The 22,660-nt window shown below is 37.1% G+C and overlaps 2 protein-coding genes across 2 annotated transcripts in view; one reads left to right on the forward strand and one right to left on the reverse strand.

Moving 5' to 3' along the window:
• Nucleotides 1–2,662: 2,662 nt before the first annotated feature.
• On the reverse strand, nucleotides 2,663–16,293 carry vrk1 (VRK serine/threonine kinase 1). The gene is made up of 13 exons (XM_084394301.1): nucleotides 16,204–16,293; nucleotides 14,174–14,343; nucleotides 14,026–14,081; nucleotides 13,428–13,497; nucleotides 12,768–12,855; nucleotides 12,465–12,573; nucleotides 11,913–12,005; nucleotides 8,785–8,917; nucleotides 8,397–8,517; nucleotides 8,083–8,141; nucleotides 5,095–5,267; nucleotides 3,057–3,150; nucleotides 2,663–2,939 (listed from the first exon to the last, which is right to left on the reverse strand). The coding sequence occupies exons 2-13, from the start codon at nucleotides 14,337–14,339 to the stop codon at nucleotides 2,821–2,823; spliced, it is 1,281 nt and encodes a 426-aa protein (XP_084250427.1). The 5' UTR covers nucleotides 14,340–14,343; nucleotides 16,204–16,293; the 3' UTR covers nucleotides 2,663–2,820.
• Nucleotides 16,294–17,277: 984 nt separating this feature from the next.
• Nucleotides 17,278–22,660, forward strand: part of LOC311281327 (protein phosphatase 1 regulatory subunit 37) — a gene marked incomplete at its 5' end in the record, with an annotated part of 41,022 nt that continues 35,639 nt past the window's right edge. The window contains 3 exons of the mRNA XM_084394170.1: nucleotides 17,278–17,407; nucleotides 18,078–18,175; nucleotides 21,354–21,399. Of these exons, the coding sequence (XP_084250296.1) occupies nucleotides 17,278–17,407; nucleotides 18,078–18,175; nucleotides 21,354–21,399 (274 nt within the window). The remainder of the gene's footprint in view (nucleotides 17,408–18,077; nucleotides 18,176–21,353; nucleotides 21,400–22,660) is intronic.

Consider the following 22,660-nt stretch of genomic DNA (forward strand, 5'->3'; position numbering starts at 1 on the left):
GGATTATTACAATTAATGGCAAAAAGAATGTTTGGAAATGTAAACTGATATTTCCTACTGACACACTACAGCAAAAGATATAAATAACTGACTTAAAACCATTTTTTTGGGGTGACGGGGGGTGGGGGATATTAACATGCCTAAGACTTTTGCACAGTACTGTATCTATATATCTATATATTTATTAAAAAAAAAATCTGTAATGGAAAAGCTGAATTTTCAGCATTCATTAACACGTGATCCTTATTTTAAAATGCTAATTGGGTGTTCAGGAAACATTTCTTCTTAATGTTGTGCATACTATAATCACTTGTGCTGCTGCTTTGATGAAAAAAGGTTTAAAACAACAGCATTTTGTTTAAAAATATAAATCTTTTATAACATTATAAATATATTTTGATAAAGTTAATGCCCCCTTGCTAAAAAAAAAAAAAAAAAACTTAATGACCACAAACTTTTGAACAGTAGTGTAGCCCTAATAATGAATTAAAATGATTTCCCATCCCTGTTTTAGAGTAATAAATGGAGAACCATCTTCCCATTCCCTAATTCACAAAGTTTCATGAGTGCAGCAAGCCGATAAAAGGCAAAGTTTCGAAACAAGAACACTAGTTACCGTTAATAACAACCAACCAAGCAGAGAGCCAGTGAAACCTCTGTGAGGAGAAATTATTTTCCAGCATGCAGCCCTCCAGCAAACCCCAACAGCCCAAGACAAACTCTTAGAAACTAAGAGTGGATATAAACACAGGTCAATCAATGGCCACAGTCAGGACCATCAAAGCAGCATGTCCTCCGGTGAGGTACAGGTGGTAATGTTGTGTTTAAGGTTTGCCTCACCCACCCTCCTCCCCCAAGCTGTGCAATCATTATGTACTACTGCCCCCTACTGCGGAGCAATGGCTGTGCGCCCTGAAGGTCAGTGGTGAGGAAGGGGAAGAAAGCGCACAGGGGTGCACTTTAGTCCTCACTGTTGGAACAATCGATGCCGGCATCAGCTCAGGGCTCACGCGGCTCCACTCTGAAAACAAACATTAGGAGAAACATCTTCCCCCTTCACTGTTCTTGCTGGGCCAACTGAGTCTAACTAGAGTTAACAAGGCAACCAAGGCCGTGGTCCCCCCTCAGCAAGGAAACCAGAGAGGGTGAAAGGTGGGAGATTGGCCTCAGAGGAGCTATGAAATGGGCAAATTGGGAATAACAGCATCAATGATGTTTTTTGTGTACATGAGAGAGAATCGCCAAATCTGCCCTAGGGCAGATGATGATGGACAACTGCAATCAGTTTAGTGTTGAAAGAAAACACAACTCAGGTTTTTTGGGAACTAAGTTGCAATGGTTTGGAAACTTAAGTGCATCAATTTACCGTGTCTTATCCAGGTCTTGTATACTTTGTGTTTTGACTTTACACGTCTAATTTCACAGAACACGCTGAAGCATTGAGAAATCAAATTCAAAATTACAGATTCATCTAGGGCTGGGTAAAACTATCCTTTTTTCCAATTAACAATACATTTCCACTTTATTTCTAATTAATCGTGATCTTCATTCCAAAATAACATCGCCTCTTATATAAAAGGGTTTATCTTTTGCCTAATGCCTATTTTCCGCAGCACACAAAAAACAAAAATGCAAGACTAATGTAAGAATCAGTCTGAAATGGCATATTTACAGCCCTTTGCTGATGCTGAATAATTTACAGCATTAACAGAATGATAATTTCTATTTGAATTCAAAATGGACATTCTAACTGAAAGGTAACCCAATAAATCAGAATTTGAAAATCAAATCAGCATCAAATATAAACAAGACCCTGTGAGTCAGAATTGAATCAGCAGATCTGTTTTGATACAGTGCATTGATTCTTTCTTAAATTGTGGCAGCAACTTTCTTGTGCTCAAAAAAAAAGAAAAAAAAAAGACACGCCTGAGTTTGGTTTTATTACAAGTGCATTTCCCCAAACTCCTGGAAAACATAACTCTGCTCTTCCAGTCACGACCCTGTATACATGCCATATCTATTATTCATGTATTCTAACCTGTCCTCATCAAATTATTCCTGTCCCCTCAATGTCATATCAAATTTACTGCGATTACAAAGCAAACAATTCAAGATGACATTTGGACCTAAAAATACGCCTGCGAATGCCGCCGTGCGTTATCAAAACCAGCGATAAAGTTACAATGCATAACAAGTGGTGCAGCCACAACTAACTTTTAATGATAGCTCTTTGAAGCCATTTCCTAGCGGAGAACAGGAAGTTAAGAAAGACTCAAGTGAGAGTGACATGGAAAGTAGGACCCAAGTGCTAGTCTTTTGTCTCCACCTGATCAAATGGCAGCCAAGCAGAAAGGCGCAGAGCCCCCTTCTCCAAACGCACGTACCTGGCTCAGTGGCGTCTGCCACACGTTCGCCTGCCTCGATGCAGGTATCAAAGACCAGCTCGCCTCTCCCACAGATGTCGGAGTGCCAGCCGCACGGCGGCTTTCATAGCACAACAACAAGGGGAAAATGTGGCGGGGGAAGAGTCGGGACTCTGAGCTCCTTCAGGGATTTCCTTATCGGGGGCAAAGCAATCCCCTCTGGACCTCATCCGCATAGGCTTGATTATTCAAGGCATTACAAAGGAATGAAAATAACTCACAACTCAAAGCCACTGTCGTTTTTTTTTTTACCTCTTATTTATTATCATTTCACTGCGAGAGAGTGTGCCCAACACCCTGCTAAAGTTTAAGAAAATGCAACCACAGAGAACAAATACAGACCAGACAATTTAAAAGATACAAAAAGGAAACAACTTGAACTAGAGTTCGAAGAGGATTAAGAGTTCTTCTTGGGCCTTCCTCGGCTTTTCTTCACCGCTGGCTCAGAGGAGGCCTGAGCTTCTTTCCTCGCCGGCCGCTTTGCAGGAGTCGCCGCCTTTTTAGCTCCATTCATGTCTAAACACGTGACATGTTCATTTGAAAATGTTTACCACACCCATTGTTACTAAATTTGATAAAGATTGCAAAAGGGTAAAGCTAGAGATTACTCTAATGTCCATTAACATGGCTTACCCTTTTTCTGTGGAGCTCGCCTCTTCTTTGCAGGGGCGCCTTCGGTTTCATCAGCAGACTGGCCTTTTTCCTCCGCTTTCTTTCGCTTGGGAGTCTTCCCGTCAAAAATAAAGACACAAACATGGGGATGGAAAAGATGGTCAATTAACTTGCCAACAGCAACCTTGGGGGAAGTTCAAATCAAATATTGAGAAGGGACCCTTTGCACTATATACACATGGAAACTATTGCATGCGTCCTCAGCACTGTGAACGCTTGAGGAAATGTGATTATGATTCAGCTATCTAATAAATCCGGAAAGAACAAATAAAATAATTTGAATGTCTAAACGAAATACATGTATACTACCATTCAAAAAATGTATGGCCAGTTAATAAATGTTTCTTGAGTACAAAATCAGCATAGTATGATTTCTGAAAGATCATGTGACACTAAAGGCTAGAGAAATAGTGCTGAAAATTCAGCTGTCCCATCACAGGAATACATTAAACATTAAAATATATTAAAACAGAAAATGTATTTAAAATTATAATAATATTTCCCAATTTTACTGTATTTTTATCAAATAAATGCAGCCTAGGTGAGCACAAGAGTTTTCTCTCAAAAACTTACCAATCCCAAACTTTTGAATTCAATATTGAGAATTTTCCTCAGAACTCCAAACAATAAACTTACTATGAGTTAATCTATTTTAACAATTTCATCAATCAAAAACCCTTGATTTTTTTCTCCTCAAATGAAAACTCTAGCATTGAAGCTCAAGTCCTCAATTCAAGGAAATCGTGCTAACCGAACCAGGGGTTATGAAGAAGATGCACTTAACGACAGCAATCAAATTCTCCCTTTTCTTCACTCAGACTGCATAATGAATGCTCGCCCCTCTCTCGGACTTGAACTATCATCCTTACTAGCCCCCCCCACACCCCCTCACATTTCCCTTCCATTTTGCCAATTGCTGCCTCATGATTACCATCCAGACCCTGCTGAGCTGAACAGATTGGCTCGATAATTACATACAATAACGGCAGTGGGCAGGTAACCCTCAGCTGGCCTGGGCCAGCTCCCTGGTGGCACCTTCCATATGCAAACTGCATTGTGGGAAGTGAGGAGAGTCCGTCCCCTCCCGTTGTAAGTGCGGCTCGCTGATTGCCGGCCCGCGCCGACTCCAAGGTTACCGTGTCAGCAAATTTGTGATACATTAGCAGGGAATAAACACAGGCACTCAGGACCTGTCTGTGGGAGGAAGAGGAGGGGCCACTGGGATAAACACCCGGTCGCTGGAGAGAACCTGAGATGCAGACGGCTTTGTTGCCAAGAGCTCTTTGTGCCGGACCCCATGAATGAAGCCACAGTCTTATCATTTTCACAAAGTATATGCCATCAAGGGCATCTTTGCGGGCTCGGACAATTTGTTTTACACAAAATACTCATGACGGCTGCAGAATTCACTTCTAAAGATCATATCGCTTGAAATCCAGATAAAACGATTCAGTGATTAACAAGATTTTTTGCAAGTATTCAGAGATGAAGTATTCAGAGTGAGCTCTCATACCAGCTGACACCTTGAGGGTTGTTGACTGCAATATAGGATAAGAAACTAAGGTCAAATTACATTCTTCCATTTGAAATGCAGAGATAAATACTAAAAATTAAGATATTAAACTAACCATTCATAAAAATATTAACATCATGACACCGAGTTAAAATGAGGTGAGCAAAGAGCATGTTTGTGTGTCGGCTGAAAAATCCAAATAAGCTCAAGAAACGTTTGTTAAAAGCATTGCACGTTAATCGTATTTAAAAATCAATGCGCTCGACCGCGTTTCCTACTAACCTGAGCAATTAGTCTTGGATCGTGTGTGGGCATTTTCAAATTTGAATCTGCTTTCAAAAGGTAAACAAATTATAGGGTGTTGAATTGGCTTGTTTTTAAACGCCGGGCTTCAAAAAGGGACTGTCAGAGCATTTTCAATGTGCCGGGAATGAGGGAGTGCCACAGAGGTCGGTTTTTTGATGTTCTACTGAAGGTGGCTATCACCTTGACAGAGGGCGGGCCCATGCCGTTAGTCGACATGGTGAAGTCCAGCTTTTTGTCATCTGTCGCCCCGATGGTCTTCAGGCCTTGCTGCAAAATACCTCGCAATTTTGCATAATCTGGCTTGTCTGTGTATCCGAGAGCCTTGACCTCTTGCATGAACTTCCCCATTTCCTCTGGAAATTGAAAAAGACATTAAGCACAACATTTAAATCTTAATGCAGATGGATTTATTTATTCAGACATAGCGATACAGCTGCACAATGTTTAAGACACTTCTGGGTCAATAAACAAACGAAGAGCAATTATATGTGTGATTAAGCGCAAGTTACTTGGACCTCTGTCTCACACGCAGAAGTCCAACGTTAATAAGTTGCAAGTGCACGTATGTTTGTGCGTTTAGCATAGACAGAACAGTCCCTGTAGGGCAGTGTCTTCACAGCAGACGCTCACACTTTAACCTTCAAGCTAAGTTTAGAGGAGAGGGGCAGACATTTGTCACTTTGTTCCTTATACTTCTCCGCTCACAAACTGTTGTTTACTGTCGGCTGCTAAAATAGTCACACCAAACAGAATTAGTCGTGATGGCCGTGCTAACAGTGCCGCCTCCCATCACCTCGGTGTTGTGATGTGCCGTGTACGCACAAGACAACAGCCTGAGGAGGGATCTCGCCGTCTGCCGCGCGGCTGTCACACGGCTTAAGAACTGCCATCACATCAGCGACTGAGCAAAGGGAGCCAATGACATCTTTGATTTTTAAATGACACAAAGAACGAACGCCCTAAAGTTCTGCAAAAGTACAGACTGCCACATACTGACTGCAAAACTAGGCAATGTAGAGGTCGAGAACGGAGAAGGGTGAAAAACAAGTTCGTTTAAAAACTTCATCTTTTATTTATGTCACTGCTTTGTGGTCGAGCGGGGTAGCTGATACAATGGTTACGTGCACTTTTTTTGCTAGATTTACTAAACATTTCACTAAAATATTTGTCAACAGAAAATGTGCATATTTATAAAAAGTGGAAAGTGATCACACTCCAGTTTAAAGTTAGTGTGAGAAGTTGCGAGAATTAGCACTATATATGATAGATTAGCTCTAATTAAGGCTAAATCAGCAGGTCGACACTAATTATCACGAGAAGAGGCCCTCATGCTCTTGTTTGCGCATCAGAGCTCGAAAGTGCGTCTATCCAATTACCGTTTGGCAGACAAACAAAAAGTAGTACTGCAGAATTCACAGGTGCTTCTGCGGTCGCGACCCAGTTAAAAAATAAATATGCTTAAATGCCATTTAGTTGCGAGAAACAGCTTAAAGGGGATGTCTAATGCTATTTCATGCATTCTGACTTATTTACACCGTTAAAAGATTTGGATTCTCGTGCTTAACATGGCCAAAGTTTCAAAAGACGAGTTGGACATATGACAGAGTATTTCTGTGCCAAATACACTCCTTAAGGGTTCGTACAAGTTTCTGAACGTTTTTTTTCGAGTATGGCCCTGTATGACGTCATAAAGTGTGGAATTCCTTGTATGGGCACCTCTCCCAGAAGAGTGTGTACACACATCAACCAAAGCGAGAGCAAGAGCACGCTCATCAACGTTCTTCGTTCGGGTTACGGAAGCTGTCGGCAGTGCTGTAATTTTGTTTTTAGACCACGAAATCAGTGTGTTTTGGTTGTGAGGGAAAGATAACCTTGTTCGGCTTCCCAAAGAACCCAGCGTTACACCGTGTCCTAACTACACGCGACGCCGTGCGATAAAAGTTATCTTTTCCATGTTAAGAGTTTTTGTCCTAACCAGCCGCGACGGCGACACGCGACAATTCTATTTTAGAAACGGTTTATATTTTTCTGCGACCGTGGCTGTAACAACAAACACAAAGTGTGGCAATGATGATCTCAGGTACTGTTTATGTGCTTTATTTAATGTTAAAAGCATGTAATGTGACTTTGAACATCATTTAGTGCTCTCAGCTTTGTAGCTGTAAAAGCAACAATAGACAATTCACCTCAGATCTTGAAATTAAACAAATGGAAACAAGAACGTTCAAACTGCGAACAAACAAGTGTATTCTTTGACAAAGATTGTTTTAGTAACTCAGTAGCCTATGTATATTTAATAATGTTTAAATGGTGTAATATTTGTGAATTTGATTATGTAGCCTACTTATCCATTTTCTTGCGAGTGCCGTCAAGATTACTCTCTGGTGCTGTGCATTTGCCGCGAGACTCCGCCCACACGCTGTTCTGATTGTTTTGATTGATTTGAACGCATCTCACAGTCTAGTGTGGGCAGACAAATTATTTGTCACTTGAATCTTATCGCATCGCGTCTGGTTGGGACACGGTGTTAGGGGAACAGTGGATGCAGTTAGTTTTACCAGGGCAGCAACGGAGTTGTGCAAGTGTGTTTGTTTGTTCCCAGCATTTCAGCTACAAATGTTTTATAAACAAGGCCCAGTTCGATGCTGGAATTGCAGATCGTTTGAAACTGAAAGATGAAGCGGTCCCAGAGCTAAAAGATCCCGGTCATGAATCGGAATTGCAGGCGGTAAGTAACGTCAAATGTCTGTGTTTTGTTGGCAATCGGCGCGTAAGTGCATATAATGTAAACAACATGAACGTATTGAGAATCCAACGTTATCCAGGGATGATGCGATTTATGTATTGTACGTGGCTCTTTAGCTCCGCCCACGGCACGCCTCCAGGAGCTCGACTGTTTTCGGAAAGAACCAGTAGAGCGTATCTCTCTTTTATAAATCTGAATACTCTTCAGAGATATGAAGGATGCAATAGTACTCTATAGGTACTCAAGATTAACATGACATTGGCAGAAACTGTGTGTGTGTTATGTGCCATTTAAGGTCCAATACTATTAACCTACTGTAATACAAACTATATAATAGATATTTTACAACCAAAGTGCATTCATCGTTTTAAATATATGAAAGTTTCTCCTATGAACTTAATGCTGTTTTTTTTTTTTCTCACCTGGTTTATTTTCTGAAGTGAAACAGCTTTTCAAGAACTCATCAATATTCTCTCTACACCTGAGGAGAAGAATATTTAAAAATGGATCATACAACATCTTGAAAATTTATCTATTATAATTCATTAAATCTAACCCATTATTATTTGTATCCAGAAATTTGTTTTAAGACAATTAAGGATAAAATGAATTAGTCATATAGCATTTTTTCATGCAAGTTAATATTCATTGGCCAATGGCAAAAAATAAGGTAGATTACATCTTGGTTCAGAAAAAAGTAAAATCCAAAATGCTACAAGTGAGGTTTAAGATTCACCTGAGTTTGGAGTCTTTGACATACAATGGGTCATGAAGTTTGTCCTCCCACGGCAGACGGCCACAAAGCCACTGGATCATGCAGTAGCCCATGATTTCCAGGTCTGCTCTTCTTGAAGGGGCTGAAATGTAATATTTTCCCCCACAGAGAGGAGCTCTTAATAAAACATTTTTAAGGGGTTGCCCACTTTTGTAGTATTTGATGCAAAGTATCAATACATCAACATTTAAGAACATTATTTCTTCATAATCTTTTTCATCACAAGGTTTACAAAAAACTTAAGTGATGATGTCCTGCAGGGGTACATTTTTTATCGTTTTCAGGCCATAGGGATTCATCTAGTCTAAACTTAAAAGTGACGATAGACCTGATTGTTCCAATTTCTTACCAACTCCTTTGTGCGCATCAATACTAGTGAACTCAATGGTCCCGTCATGACACCTCTTTGGGTCTTCTTTGTACTCCTTTGGCACTCCTTCAGGAGAGTATCTATAGGCCAATCCATAATCCACTAAATATACCTGGGTTAAAAAATTAAAATAAAAAAAAAGTCAGAATCAAATTCTTCCTGTGCAACAAAAATGTAAATCACTGCTAACATAATTACAGAGAATTAAAAAAAAAGACTTGTAAATGAAATAAGGTTACTACAAATAAATCACATATGCAGCTGCAAATAGACTGATTGCCAATTAGCAGTGTCACATATAAAAGAAGTCTGACAATTAGCACTTTGATAGCAGAGTTTTCAAAGCAACAGGAAGCAGCTAACAGGGTTCCAAAGATACTAAAACAGTCAGTGCACAAATTGCAGGTGCACCTATTACCTATTAAAATTATTTGATGTGTCCTGGTTAAGTGTCTCCAAAATAACTGTATACACCAATTTGCAACAGTAAAGATTAACAGCTCACCCACAGTGACAAACATCACAAACTTTTAAGAAAAACTATAACTTAAACTATAACTTTATGTCATGCAGTGTACAAAGCTGCATGACAAACACACAGAAATATTATCAAGAACAAAAGTGTCCTCCCTAGGCATCTGCAAATATATATAGTCTGATGAGTCACCTTTTACCTTGCGTTTTACATCTGGACATGTTTATGTTTAGAGATCAAAATGTCTTCAACCCACTCTTGCCAACTGTTAAACAGTTTATAGGATGGTCATCTATGTCATTATTCCTCTACAAGTTTGTAGAAATGGTTGTACAAAAATAACACCATTTTACGTGACCAGGTGAATGCTACGTGGTTAACATTCTTCCTTAATGATGTCCGGGTTAGCGGTAGCATTAGCCATCAGGCAAGTGTTATTTAAATAAACTTGTGATGTACATACAAACTTTCCAATGCCTCGTTTTATGAGTACAGAACCTATTTGTACTACTGTAGAAGTTTGGTACCATTCTTCCGGGCATTATTATTGGGGTAATTTACGAGATACAACCTAGGTTCCATTAGCGCCTGCACTAAGCCATTCGGCTAGTATCTCTAAATAAGCTCTATCTTTAATAATGTTCGACCAAGGGAAAAAAGGCGAGGTCATGGTGCGAGGTCATGGTGCAAAGAACCCTAGGTTGATTTTACTCCGAACCATCCCTTTAATCACATTACTACCGCTCTGACATGTGTTGTGCACGGATGTACACGAATGCCGTGTGTTGTTCACACAACTTCATGAATGAACTCCATGGCATTATTCTGAATTTTTCTCTTCTCCAAATCACTAAACTCTGTCAACACAACTTGCAGTGTATGCAAACCTGGCATTGCGATGTTCATCATGGCGCCGAATAATATCCAGTACGTTCATATAAATGTATTTTGAATTTGATGTGAGTAGATTTAAACAATGGCCAGTAACATGCATACTGTATGCCTATCTGAGAGTGGTATAACCATACTTATTAGCAGATAATCAAAATAATGAAAATTGCATGTAGACTGGAGTAAAAAGAGTTCTGCTCGTGTCTTACTGCGATTGACCTTGATTATTAGAAATAATCACATTATTGGTGCACATGTAAACAGTCACTGATGTCTACGGTAGTGATCAAAACAGAGCAAATTACCTTATGAAAGTAACTTGGCGCTTCAAATAACGATTGTATCGATTACATTGTTACAATCGCCACCTGGCGACTGTTAAAAAATGTATGTGTCATTGAATCATTCATTCAAGAGACTTGTTAAAAAACGCTGATTCATCCAGTAATGAAACAAGTGAAGTATTTATAATTCAGTCATCGAATCATTCATTCATTCATTCATCATTTTTATATATAATTTATTCAGATTAACTAAATGTTTTAAATAGACTGCAGCAATTAACATTTTGTCAGAATCTCCAGTAAATTATTTTTAGTTGCCAAATCGTGGTAACATTGAAACAAAACAAATATTCTCAATTTAACCAGAATCATGCAGCTTTATACTAGGATGAGTCAAGCCTTTTTATTTCCAGTCTAATCTAAAGATCTGCATTTGATCGATTTTTCAGGATATTCTGGACACAGAGTTGTGTTTTTGCACCCTCGTCCATCCTTCACTTATGCATAATACATTTACGAAACTTTTTTTTTTTTTTTAAGCTGCAAATGTGTCTTTAACTACACGTTTACCTTGTAAAAGAAACTCGAATCCATTCAAGTGGTTACTGATTGATCACCTTACTAAAATTTATGTTAACATTACTTTCAGATGTTAATTTAGCAACCACTAGGATAACTTGTGATTTTACTCTGTAAAAGATTGTCAGACTGATTTTAACTGTAACTCATGAGTTTGAGTCTTTTGGAATCATTTGTTATAAGAACCAGTTCATAAGAGTAATTTACATTCAGTTCAGAATTCAGTTTTTACTATTAGTTTTAAAAAGCATTCTTATGTTCCTATCATACAATAACACTTCAAATCATTCCTATATCTGATTGAAATGAAAATATAACTAGGCATTCGTATTTAGTTTACAACCGGAGCATTTCAGTGTCTGTGTACTTAACACACATTTATAAAACACAGAAATACATGTATTCAGAAGCAAAGAAAATACCCAAGTAATTAAAAAAAAGGATGCTCAGACTCACCAAGTAAGCAGCGACTAATCCCAAGAGGCCGAGTTTTAAATTGTGACTTTAAAAATAGCATCTTAATAATACACCACTGATACATTATTAATCTTCAAATTAAATATTTGCCCCTGCCCAGTCCCCCCAACCTTATTTGCTAGAGACAGCTTCAATACTGTCTCTAATCTCTTCAGTTTATGAGCCGCATTAAAGGCTTAAATTGTTTTGCTTTTTTCCCACCCAAATCTCATTAACAGATGGAAAAAAAAAAATAAGACAAGTAGTTTCTTACATTGCAAATCACTGGTACTCCAATTAAAAGAAGTAGGAGCTCTGTATAGTCCTGCAGTTTACACACCCTGTCTATGTGTCTCTACTGTTAGAGCTGTACAGCCATGGCAACAGAGATCTGTTAAACATGTGGAAGGCTTGAAACAAACCTGATTGGGGTTGGTGTAGGACAGAAGAAGGTTGGAGGCTTTGATGTCTGCATGCACATATTCATGGTCATGGATGTACTCCAGAATGTCAAGCTAGAGATGAAAGATGTGAGAATATGAGATTTTATAATAATACTGGAATATAAGATTTTCTCTCACTGCATGCAATGCCACAAACAGTCATGTTGAAGATTTCTGTGCATCTTTAAAAGGTTTTTAACAAAGTTTAATAGTTATAAAAATGAATTGTGCTTATTGACATGTGTTGAATAATTATTTGTATATTATTCTATAGAAGAGTGGCCTCCCTCATTGCTCATTTTATTTTAGTAACCCTACCTATTATTGGACATTTTGGTTGCGAAATAAATTAATCATGAGTGACATATATGAAGGGTATTTCAATGACATGAAATATTTGCTGTCGTCAAAATGTCAATATGAAGCACAATGTCATACCTGTCAGCGAAACAAACAAAACATAACATGATGCACCATTAAACTTTCAGCAGTTTACTTATTCTGATAGAGGTACACTTAGAAGAAACCTACAAGTCTGAGACCCAGCTGAAGAACAAGTTTCCTTGGAAATTTCTTATCATTTCCCTCAAATTTCTTCTGTAGATCTGTTCCAAATCGATCCATGACCATAAATCTGTACCTGTCATGAAGATTAATGTGAAATCATTACATTTAAGTGGCATTCTTGTGTGTTCAAACGATCAAAGACATTTGTAACTTCCTAAACATTTTATTAAAAAGAAAAATAATTGTTTATTTTAAGATTCTTTTTAAGAAAAAAAAGATTCATTATGTAATACTTTTGAAAATTGTGATTTTTTTTTTCCTTCCTACCTCTTACCACCTTTCTCATGAAAACCAGAGCCCCAATATTTTGGAACTCCCAAATATTCAATTTTCCTTGACTTCATCCAAGCCCCAACTGAATCAAAATATAAAACATTCTGTCACAAACATGATTCACAACACATAAACTATTCCACTTCCCAGTGAAAAGAAGAAACACTACAGTGAGACATCAGTCCTAAAACTGAACTAAGACGATCACACTAACAGTTAAATGCAATCACATGATCAATTCATAAAGGCAAATTATTCTAAACTTATTCTTTAAACTTGTTGGTGCTCAAAGTAATATAAAAGTATTCCCCTGGGACCAAACTGTGAGTGTGCCGCAAGGTAATCTGCTGGTGGGACAAATATTTACCAACATTACAATATTCCAATGAATAAAACATGAGCATCCCTTAGTAATATAGCAGTTAATTGTCAAGGGAGACTGACATTTGGATTGTTATTAAATAAAGCGCAATACTGTGGCCTTGGGGCAGCCATAAGAGCCACCAAAAGCAGAGAGTTGTGGTTTGTCTGTCTTCATAAGGCCCTCAATGGTGAGCTCAGAACTTTCTTTAATTAAAAGAGTTGCTCTTCGACTTTTTTTTCAGCCTGGCTCATCATGCATATGAGAGTGTGTTTGCAGTCACAAGGGCATACTTAGATCAGGTTTGGCAGCTCGCATGTAGAACTTCAGTTCAGAGAAGAGAGGGCCATTGTCACTTGGCTCCTGCAAGACAGTCAAAATAAGCACCAAAAATAAATGACATTTAGAAAAGAAAAAGAGAAGAATCGTGAACCCTCATACATTTTAAAAAAAACCTGTAGAGGGAAAGTGTACTTCCATTATCACATATCCATGTCATGCCATTTTAACAAAGCACAAAATTAACTATCTTATTTAATTTCAATATATCTCATTTTCCTCAATAAAGTGCGATTGGTACATGCTCATGCAAAAATTGCTAGGAAGCTAGGTGGTTGCTTCTCTATTATATTACGGTCTCTGGCACTTTTTTTGTTTATTTAATAATAAATGTAATGACTGTCGAAAATTGCATTTTTATTTAATTGTTTATTTTCTATTGTATTCTATTTTTTTCTTCTAGTTAAGGCCACAGAAATTCTTCTATTAATAAATAACATTACATTAAAAAAAAATTCTGACCACCCAAACATCACAGGCAATCGAAGAAATTAAAACTCTGGACATATACCTGCCGTCAGCAACAACAAAAAGATACACACTGTCCCTTACCACTTTAATGACATAAGGTGCATCAGTGCCAACAGATCCTGAAGAGTCTTCATTAGCTAAAAGGAAATATGACAAATTTACATTTGAACAACTGATACAGGAATCCAAACAAAGCTTTAGAATTTCCTACTGTAAAAAAAAATCTTACCGAGATACAGTAGGCCAAAACCTCCCTGCCCAACAGCAGATCCAAGCTTCCATTTTTTCTTTGCGTTATCTGTAAGGACTTCTCCAGGTGGGAATTCTTCAGCCAGTTTCCTCTTGGGTGGAGCTCTCGCTTTCTTCACCCCACCTGCCTTGGACTTGGGTGGCATTTTTCTTAAATGTATCAAACAAGAGAAACTCAAGCATCATTACAACTGAATTTGGGACCACTAGGGTTTAGGACTAGGCGGCACATGGAGTTTGTATGATATATCGATATATTCTTATAAATGATATAGGATGAGATGAGGCAATACAGTTTATAAATACACAGTAGTCTGATATTACTAGGACACTGAGTGAGCTGCTGTGGGGAAAGTGCATAATCCATTTGTCCTAAACATGAGACATGCTTTATATTAAGCGCTTCAAAATAACTTGTAAGATATAGTTAACACGTATAGTTTAAAGTGGCTTGCTCTGACAGATACTTGTGCCGTTTAATGCGTTTGAGATTAGGTGTCTGTCTTAGTGCATAACTTACTTTTCACAGGTATATTTTTATTTTTGTAAATATGACCATTTTGCTGTCAGGAGTGGACGATCCTTATGCAAGCGAGTCTCTGCTAAATTTCACAGACTTCAGTGAACAAGTGCCATCTTACACATTGCATCAGCCTACGTACATGGTTACAATCACTATATTCATTTTCATTGCCTTTAAATATGAGGACAACATTGGGCAGGATGTGAAATAACAGTAAAAAAAAAGAAAAAAAAAAGAGTTTTGTTATTCAAATAGAAAAAAAGTAGAAAATACACACACACATATACATAGGCAACAGTATATATATATATATATATATATATATATATATATATATATATATATATATATATATATATATATATATATACTGTATATCGGCACTCAAGCCAACAAAAACCGAGATATGTTTTTGTCCATATTGCAACGTCCATATTGCCCATCCCTCTGAGGGATAGGCCTAGTACTTTTATTTTGTATTATTTCTAGTTTTATACATTTTGTTTTTTCATTACATTATATAGAGTGAATAGTTTAACTGAAAATTTTACTTAAATTCAGAATGTCTAAATAAATGTGATATTTTTTTTTATTATTATTTTTATTTACAGACCTGGAAATCACACTTTTGAAAATTCACTGACATGTCTAGATTTTCTATGACTATGGAAACCCTGTCAGTGTCAAATATGTGCTTACATTTGGTTAGTGGCCTAAAAATAATATGTTTTTTTTTTGTTTTTTTTTCAAAATAAAAATAATAATAATAACAATAAAAAACAGGGTAGAATGAAAAGAATTTCGAAAATTGTTAATGTGGACATTTGGACATCAACATAAAAATTGGGCCTGACCATCAGATGTAGTCTCTTCATGTGATTATGAACATAACTTTAGCTACACTGAACACATGTACTTTCAGAAATACAGGCCTACTAATAATTACACTAACGTTACCTGTAAAAACAAGACTAGGGTGTGACTGACATGAAGGCGAGTGTTTCTGTCATAATTATTGACATATATACGTTGCTATATTGAATAGCCAGACTTTCAACATGAGAGATGTATTCGTAAGCACTACAATTAATGACAAGGTCAGTGACGATGACATTTGTGTTCGGAATAAAGTTTCAATTTGCAGTCCTGCCAATGATGCTGTTTGTTTCACTTTTATATGTAAAAGAAAAACAGACATTAAAAGCTTTTCATGGCTTTACTTTGTTTAGGAATGATACAAGTATTTAAAAGTGATAAATATGCGGATAATATCACATAATATTACCAATGAAAGTGACGCTGAGTTATTTATATTGTATTTGGGGGTAAACTGCGACTCAACAATTTCAACTCGCTATGCTAGCAGAGTTAGCTGCCTTATGCCGGCTTTGTATCACAACAGAACCAATAATTTGTATACATAATCCGCTAGTAAAGATATATGGACATGACACTTTATCGAAGCAGATCGAGAATATTCTACTAACCTTTCCGTGTGTAAGTGGCAGGTTGTAACAGCTCTTCCTCTCCAAAGTTCCCGCAAAACCGCTCATCAGAGTGAAGCTCAGCGAACGCGATTGGTTAGAAAGAGAGCTGCGTAGTTCCTGGTTTTGCAATGCCTTATGGGATATGTATTTTTCACTTGTTTTTCCACAAACACTTACAGTCAAATTACGATGTTTTGGTATCATAATAAATAGGCCAATTTGAAAAAATGCTGCAACATATATATGTTTTTCTATTTTGAAGGACATTTCAAGATTAGTAAATGTATTGCAGTGTTTCTTTACCGAATTACTGCATGATATTGTCACTGACTCACTGGTTGTTTTTGGAGGGGGTGTAACTCCAAAATATGTAATATGAACTTAAATAAATATGAATTTAACCTAAATTATTTATTATACAATTTTAAAAACTAACATTACTGGTGGGTAGATAAAATACAACATTTTGTCAACTTAATACATACATTTTTAAATTGATATTTTAAGGCATTTACAATTATGTATAGTTTATTAGTATTAGTTTATTAAAACATTTTATAGAGCACTTTTCATATGTTTTAGTCCAATTTGTGTAGTGCAAACTTTGAGTTTGTCATACTTCTCATACTGTTACACATTTAATCTAAAGTAGTTACAACAGTAAGAAAGCCTCAAAAAATATATTAGGCTCTGTTTCCCCCTGTGCATATTTGATGTTGACTTATATAGTTCTACTAGCTTTGAGAGGCACATAATTCATGAATAATTGAGTGTGTAATGTGGTGTCCTGTAACTGTTTTGTACAAGTGCAATGCTGCGAGTTTAGGTTTTCTTTTGCGTAGTGACTATTAAGCCACATAATAACGACACAAGAAGTGACAGAAGCAGATTTTGGAGGACATTTAATGGTTTGGTTTCTGCAGCAAAAAGGGAAACATGATGTGTCCAGAGATGTTATCTTATATGATGGATTTTATGATGGGATGTCTGACATAGAAGTACATGACATCAGAGCTACATATTGATGGAAATTTTGGTTAGTCAACTTCGTGAGACATCGCTCAATCCAGAAGAATGACAGGGCACTCAGAGGAAGAGACAACATCTCTGTCCGTGAAGGAGGGCAGAGAAAAACGTGTATCATTTCCCCCAGATGAGGAGATGGTGTCTGACTTTGTGGATAGCAGGGTTCAACTTCAAGAGGGTGAGATGGCATTGATGTTATGCTGACGGCCTCTTCAGATCAGTTGTGCTTGTCTTTGTTCATGTCACATCATACATTTGACACGAAAGCAACATAAATAGTTATAATATGGTGTGTTTTTTTTGTTTTTTTTAATGTTCTGAAAGAAATCTCTTATGCTCACCAAGGCTAAATATATATTAAAATGTTCAATAGGTAAAATATAATTTAATCCTGTAATGGCAAAGCTGAATTTTCAGCATCATTACTCCAGTCTTCAGTGTCACATGATCCTTCAGTATTCATTCTAATATTCTGATTTGGTGTCCAAGACAGATTTCTTATTATTATCAGTGTTGAGAACAGTTTTGCTGCTCAATAGTTTTAGTGGAAACGTTTTTTTCAGGATTCTTTGATGAATAGATTGTTCAAAAAAGTCTTTATACGGTCACTTTTGATCAATATACTGTCACAATTGATCAATTATTGATGAATAAAAGTATACATTTGTGTAGGCTTCTTATCTTGAGTCATAAGGTAAAGAAAACGAAAAGAAATGAATGTACAGGAAAAATATTGTAATGCATGACTTTTCTAATTCCTATATCTCATGGAGCTAATTCATTTCATTTTTTTAGGATTAAAAATGGAATATTCTTGTTGTGGCTCTAATACGTTTGTTCTGTTTTAGCTGACAGTCTCAGTCTGACAGATATAATTCTGGCCTACAAGCAGAGCTGTGAAAAGCACCAGGTGAAACCAAACACAAAGGCTCTTGATCAATTAAAGGTACAGTGGAATAATGTGCATTAAAACACACGCCACTTTGATTCCCTGCTAATATTAGGTTATTTGTGCAGAAGATTTGGTTTGAAATAGCTATGTGTAATGAACATTATTTGGTGAAAATAACTTTGAAATGAAAGAAAGACAAATAAACACATTTGAATCCCTCTTAGGGAGCAGGTTAATTAGCCAACCACGTTTTATTGAACTAAAAAAGCAAGACAATAACAAACAGGTAAATGAAAGGAAATGAGACGCGCACGCACAAACACACACACACACGAGCATGCATGCATAATTCAAGCTCCGCACTTATTTTACATTGACCAGCAACGTTAAGAGCATCAGTTTTCTCTTCTGCATAAATTTACGATTAGATCAAGGAGAATTATTTGTGGAAAATGAGGGACTTAGCAGTGCTTACATTAAACACACTCTCGGCATTATCTCCACGCCGCTAATGAACCCCACTGCATTTGAAAGGAATGTAGGTGGTCCCCCTAAAAGGGTGAAATATGTATGCTTAAGCAGAAGCTAAAATGAAGGATATTTAGTTGAGAACTGCATGTGAATTTCTAATAAGAGAATGCTAAATGAAATTTGCTGCTTAAAGAGCATATTTATCAAATTAGGTGCTTTTTTTTTTTTTTTCCAGGCAGGATCATCCCCAAGAGGATGGCTGCTGAAATCTATTTAAAGCTGTTATTGTACCCGTGGGCTTTCTCTATTCTTTGATTTTTTTTTTTATAAAGTGGGTAAAACAGTATTGCTTTTGGTTACGTCTTCATAGAAGGGGTAAACAAACAAAAGGCCTGTGTGAAAGACCTGCAGGCCCCCTTAGTTCAACACAAGCTTAAATGCTCACCCTCACCCTCATATATACCCCGTTTTCTTTGTTTAGCGTCGCAAGCTAGTGTCTTGAAGTTTCTCATTCGAAGTTTTCCGTGTCCACTCCGTCTCAGAACACACAGAAACTTCTTGATATGAGTAACTATCCCAGGGGCTTGTAAATGAGTAACGTTTGTTGAAGTGTCACCGCCACTGAAGTGCAAATCCTGTCGGAGGTGGTGGCAATTGTAGTAACAGAAAATAACAAAGAGAAAAGACTTACAGAAGCGCCCCATACAGTATGAGTGCTCGCCTCAGAAGCCGAGGAAGCATCATCAAACGATTCAGCATTTCACATCTCCCTGCAGGATAAGGCGTAGATTTTGAGAGAAGTTTGTATTTCAGACTGAACCGTCCTCCCATTAGAGCGAATGCAGTGCTGCAGAGCTCCCCAAAAACATCCTTGCTCTCAGCCTAACTCTGTCGAGCTGCTTAGCTCTGAGCGTCGAACATTCATCAGAAAGCCACAGAGTGTCTGAAGTGAAATAACTGTCCTCCCTCCCCCCCAATACGGAGCAGAATTTCACATCTCTCACATCTAAACACCGTAGAGTATAAATAACTTTCACACTTTTAATCTTTAATGTCCATTGCACTCTCTAGACTGAGGATTCGCAATGATTTCTTTCTTTACCGCATGAAATGGGCATGTTTATTTCCTTCCCAGTTGTGTGAAGATGCAACGCTGCAGTCACCGTCCATGTAGCCAATCATGTTGTTTTTTAAGCTAGTTATTTATCATTTTCTATGACAAGCACCAAATTGTTCTATTAAATGTGTTTTTTTCCCCGGCACTGCTGCTGATGAAGAGCCAGGGAGACAGCGTAACAATTTTAAAAATAAAAAAATTGTGTACATTTTAATTTTGTTAATGATAAATTAAGTTATTAATTTGGTCTATGCTCTTTCTAGACACTGCAGGTTTAATTGCTAATTGTTAACTGGGAATGAATATATTTGCATATTAATTAGATCCCAATTTACATTTTTAATTTGCTGCCTTCAAAGGGTGTGAGATAAAAGGTCGTGTTATTTTAAATAATTTATCCTTTATTGCAGAAAAGATGCTGAAAGGAAAATGTGCGGCTGATTTGAATCCCTGAGAGCTTTTACTGTATAAAATGTTTCGAACTAATTTTTTCAACTAATTAAATGAAGAAAAAAAGGAGAAATATATGCTCTCAAACAGTTGCTAATACAAAGCCACCCAGACTGCCGAGCGCTGGAGTGGGTCTCCTGGAGTCTGAGTGAAGAATTGGAAATGCACTTGAGATGCCGTCTGTGGAAGTCAAGTTTATAAGCTGTGTCCCGTTCTGCCTGGAGGAAGCAGAGCTCTTTTTATCACTTCATTTTGTCCTCTCCCTCCTGACACATCAATGCATTTTGTACTTTGTCATTTCATTTTCCTCAATACACAGCACAGAACCTTGCTTAGCAGCAATGGGCTTCAGAAGTTTCCACATTTATTAAGATGGAAAACATCAAACAAAGAAAGAGAGGTACAAATCCATGGCCTTAAGTCATCCTTGTTGAGACTTTTCTTTCAGAATAACATTAAACCGGTGTGTTCGTTCGCACGTTGCGATGCTTAATTTGTTTTGCTCTAAACGCAAAATCCCATATGACGTCCCGTTCGTGTTTACAGCAGGTTGACTGAGGGACTTCATCAGTCCGTTGCCTGATAGATGCTAACTGCCATCTGCTAGCTACAGTCTAGCGGCTAGATTGCCAGATTGAGCTAAAATGATCTGTGCTGTGACGTACTTGAAATTTACATAAACTATACGGTGTCACTTTCAAATGTTGATGATTACATTTTGTTTGAGGTACTATGATGTCTGTATAGCTAAGCTTCACAAAATACTTTAGCATTAGCTTATTGGTAGCCTTTCACACAAATACATAATGACAATAACAAAAAGTCCTGCAGGTAATTTTTATCCTAGAGAGACCATTGCAATACATATTTTGACACTTTTATGTTTTTTTTATTTTTTTTATGTTCTTTCTAAATTTGACTTTTGGTCAATGTAGTCAGGTTGATACAGTTTTGTTATATAATACATATTTGTATTTTAATTCATCCATTTTATTTAGATGATACTGCACAAATCATATTTTCCAAGTTAAACCCAAACATTTTACAGCGTACGCCCTGTCATATGCATTAGTGACATTAATAATTCTTGCTTTCAATTTTGAAATATTCAATAATGGCAAATATTGAAAACCTGAAAATCTTTTATGAGTACAGAAATCTCTTGATTTTGATCTGTCTGTCTTTTTCATGCAGCAAATTACTTGTGTTACCGACAGAGCCAGGTGTTTTGACCTGTCAGGTAAGTTCAATAATTCACTATTTATTATTTTGCTATCCCTCTTGAACAGCATTATTGTTTTTTCAAAGCTATAAACACCACCAGAAAAATCCCCCCAGTGCTATCATTTCACCTGAGATTTTCATCCCTTCATCCGTCCAGGTATTTCAGCTTTATTCTTCTTTCCATCGGCACGTATTTGGAATCACTAGTCTGACCCGCTGTAAACGCTCTACCGCGTGATCCTAAAACAAACAGAGAATCTTTCAAATTCATAGACACTACTCTGGGAGGAGACGCACACCAACCGTGACAACATAATGGAAGGTTCAAACATGCATTTTAGCAATCAGATGTTTTGTTTATCTTTTCTTCAGTTGTAAAACTCAGGTAATTTGCCCTTTTGTGCTGCACAAAAATGTGGAATCACGTAGCCTATAAGTCTATTTGTTCTGGGAATCTATGGAAATTATGGGGCCATTAGAATATGTAGCCATGACTGCTTTTGTTCTTTCAGAATTGTAAACACAATGAATCAGTAAAACACTGTCCCAAAAACATTTCACTTTTGGAACTGAGACAAAACAAGATATATACTGTAGCATAAATGAGCATCCTGACAAAGTGACATTGTCTCAAACCAATGACGTAAATTTGAGGCGGGACTACCGTAAAGTCCGAATAATAGTGCGCCCCAAACCCATGCCACTGGTTGACCCAAAATAATATGTAAAAGTATTTCAGAAATGAAATGCTGACTGACTGAGCTAAATTAAGCTTCCTCTAATAAAAAGTAAATAAATAATAATAAAAAACAGTTCAACCCAATCTGATGAGAAAATGTATCTATATTAATGAGGTAGTGATTTCGTAAGAATTTGTACTATGTAATTTGTACGGAAACCGTCAGTGGGGCGTACGCAGATTCATGAAAACGCACAAATGAAATTGTACAAATTCATACGAATTAGCCAACAATTCAGCAAAATGTAAAATAGTCACGAATGTCCATTAGAGTTTCTTGAGTTTCAGCGGCCTGAAATATAGAATTGTCATGGACGGCGGTGATTATTAGGAAATATTTTTCCGCTGAATGCCATGATTGACTAAACAGAAACAGTATTTCAGAAAGCTCTGTAATACTGTCATATTGACAACCTAAACAAAATGTATGTTCCATCTGTGATTTTATATTTACAGTATGTGCATTTAAAACTATTTTGCATGTGTGTTTTAAGTTGCTTAGCTTAGCCTATTCCCATTATCCCTGAAGTGTGGTTTA

The sequence above is a fragment of the Rutilus rutilus genome (assembly GCF_951802725.1).
Source record: "Rutilus rutilus genome assembly, chromosome: 21".
Classification (NCBI taxonomy): Eukaryota; Metazoa; Chordata; class Actinopteri; order Cypriniformes; family Leuciscidae; genus Rutilus; species Rutilus rutilus.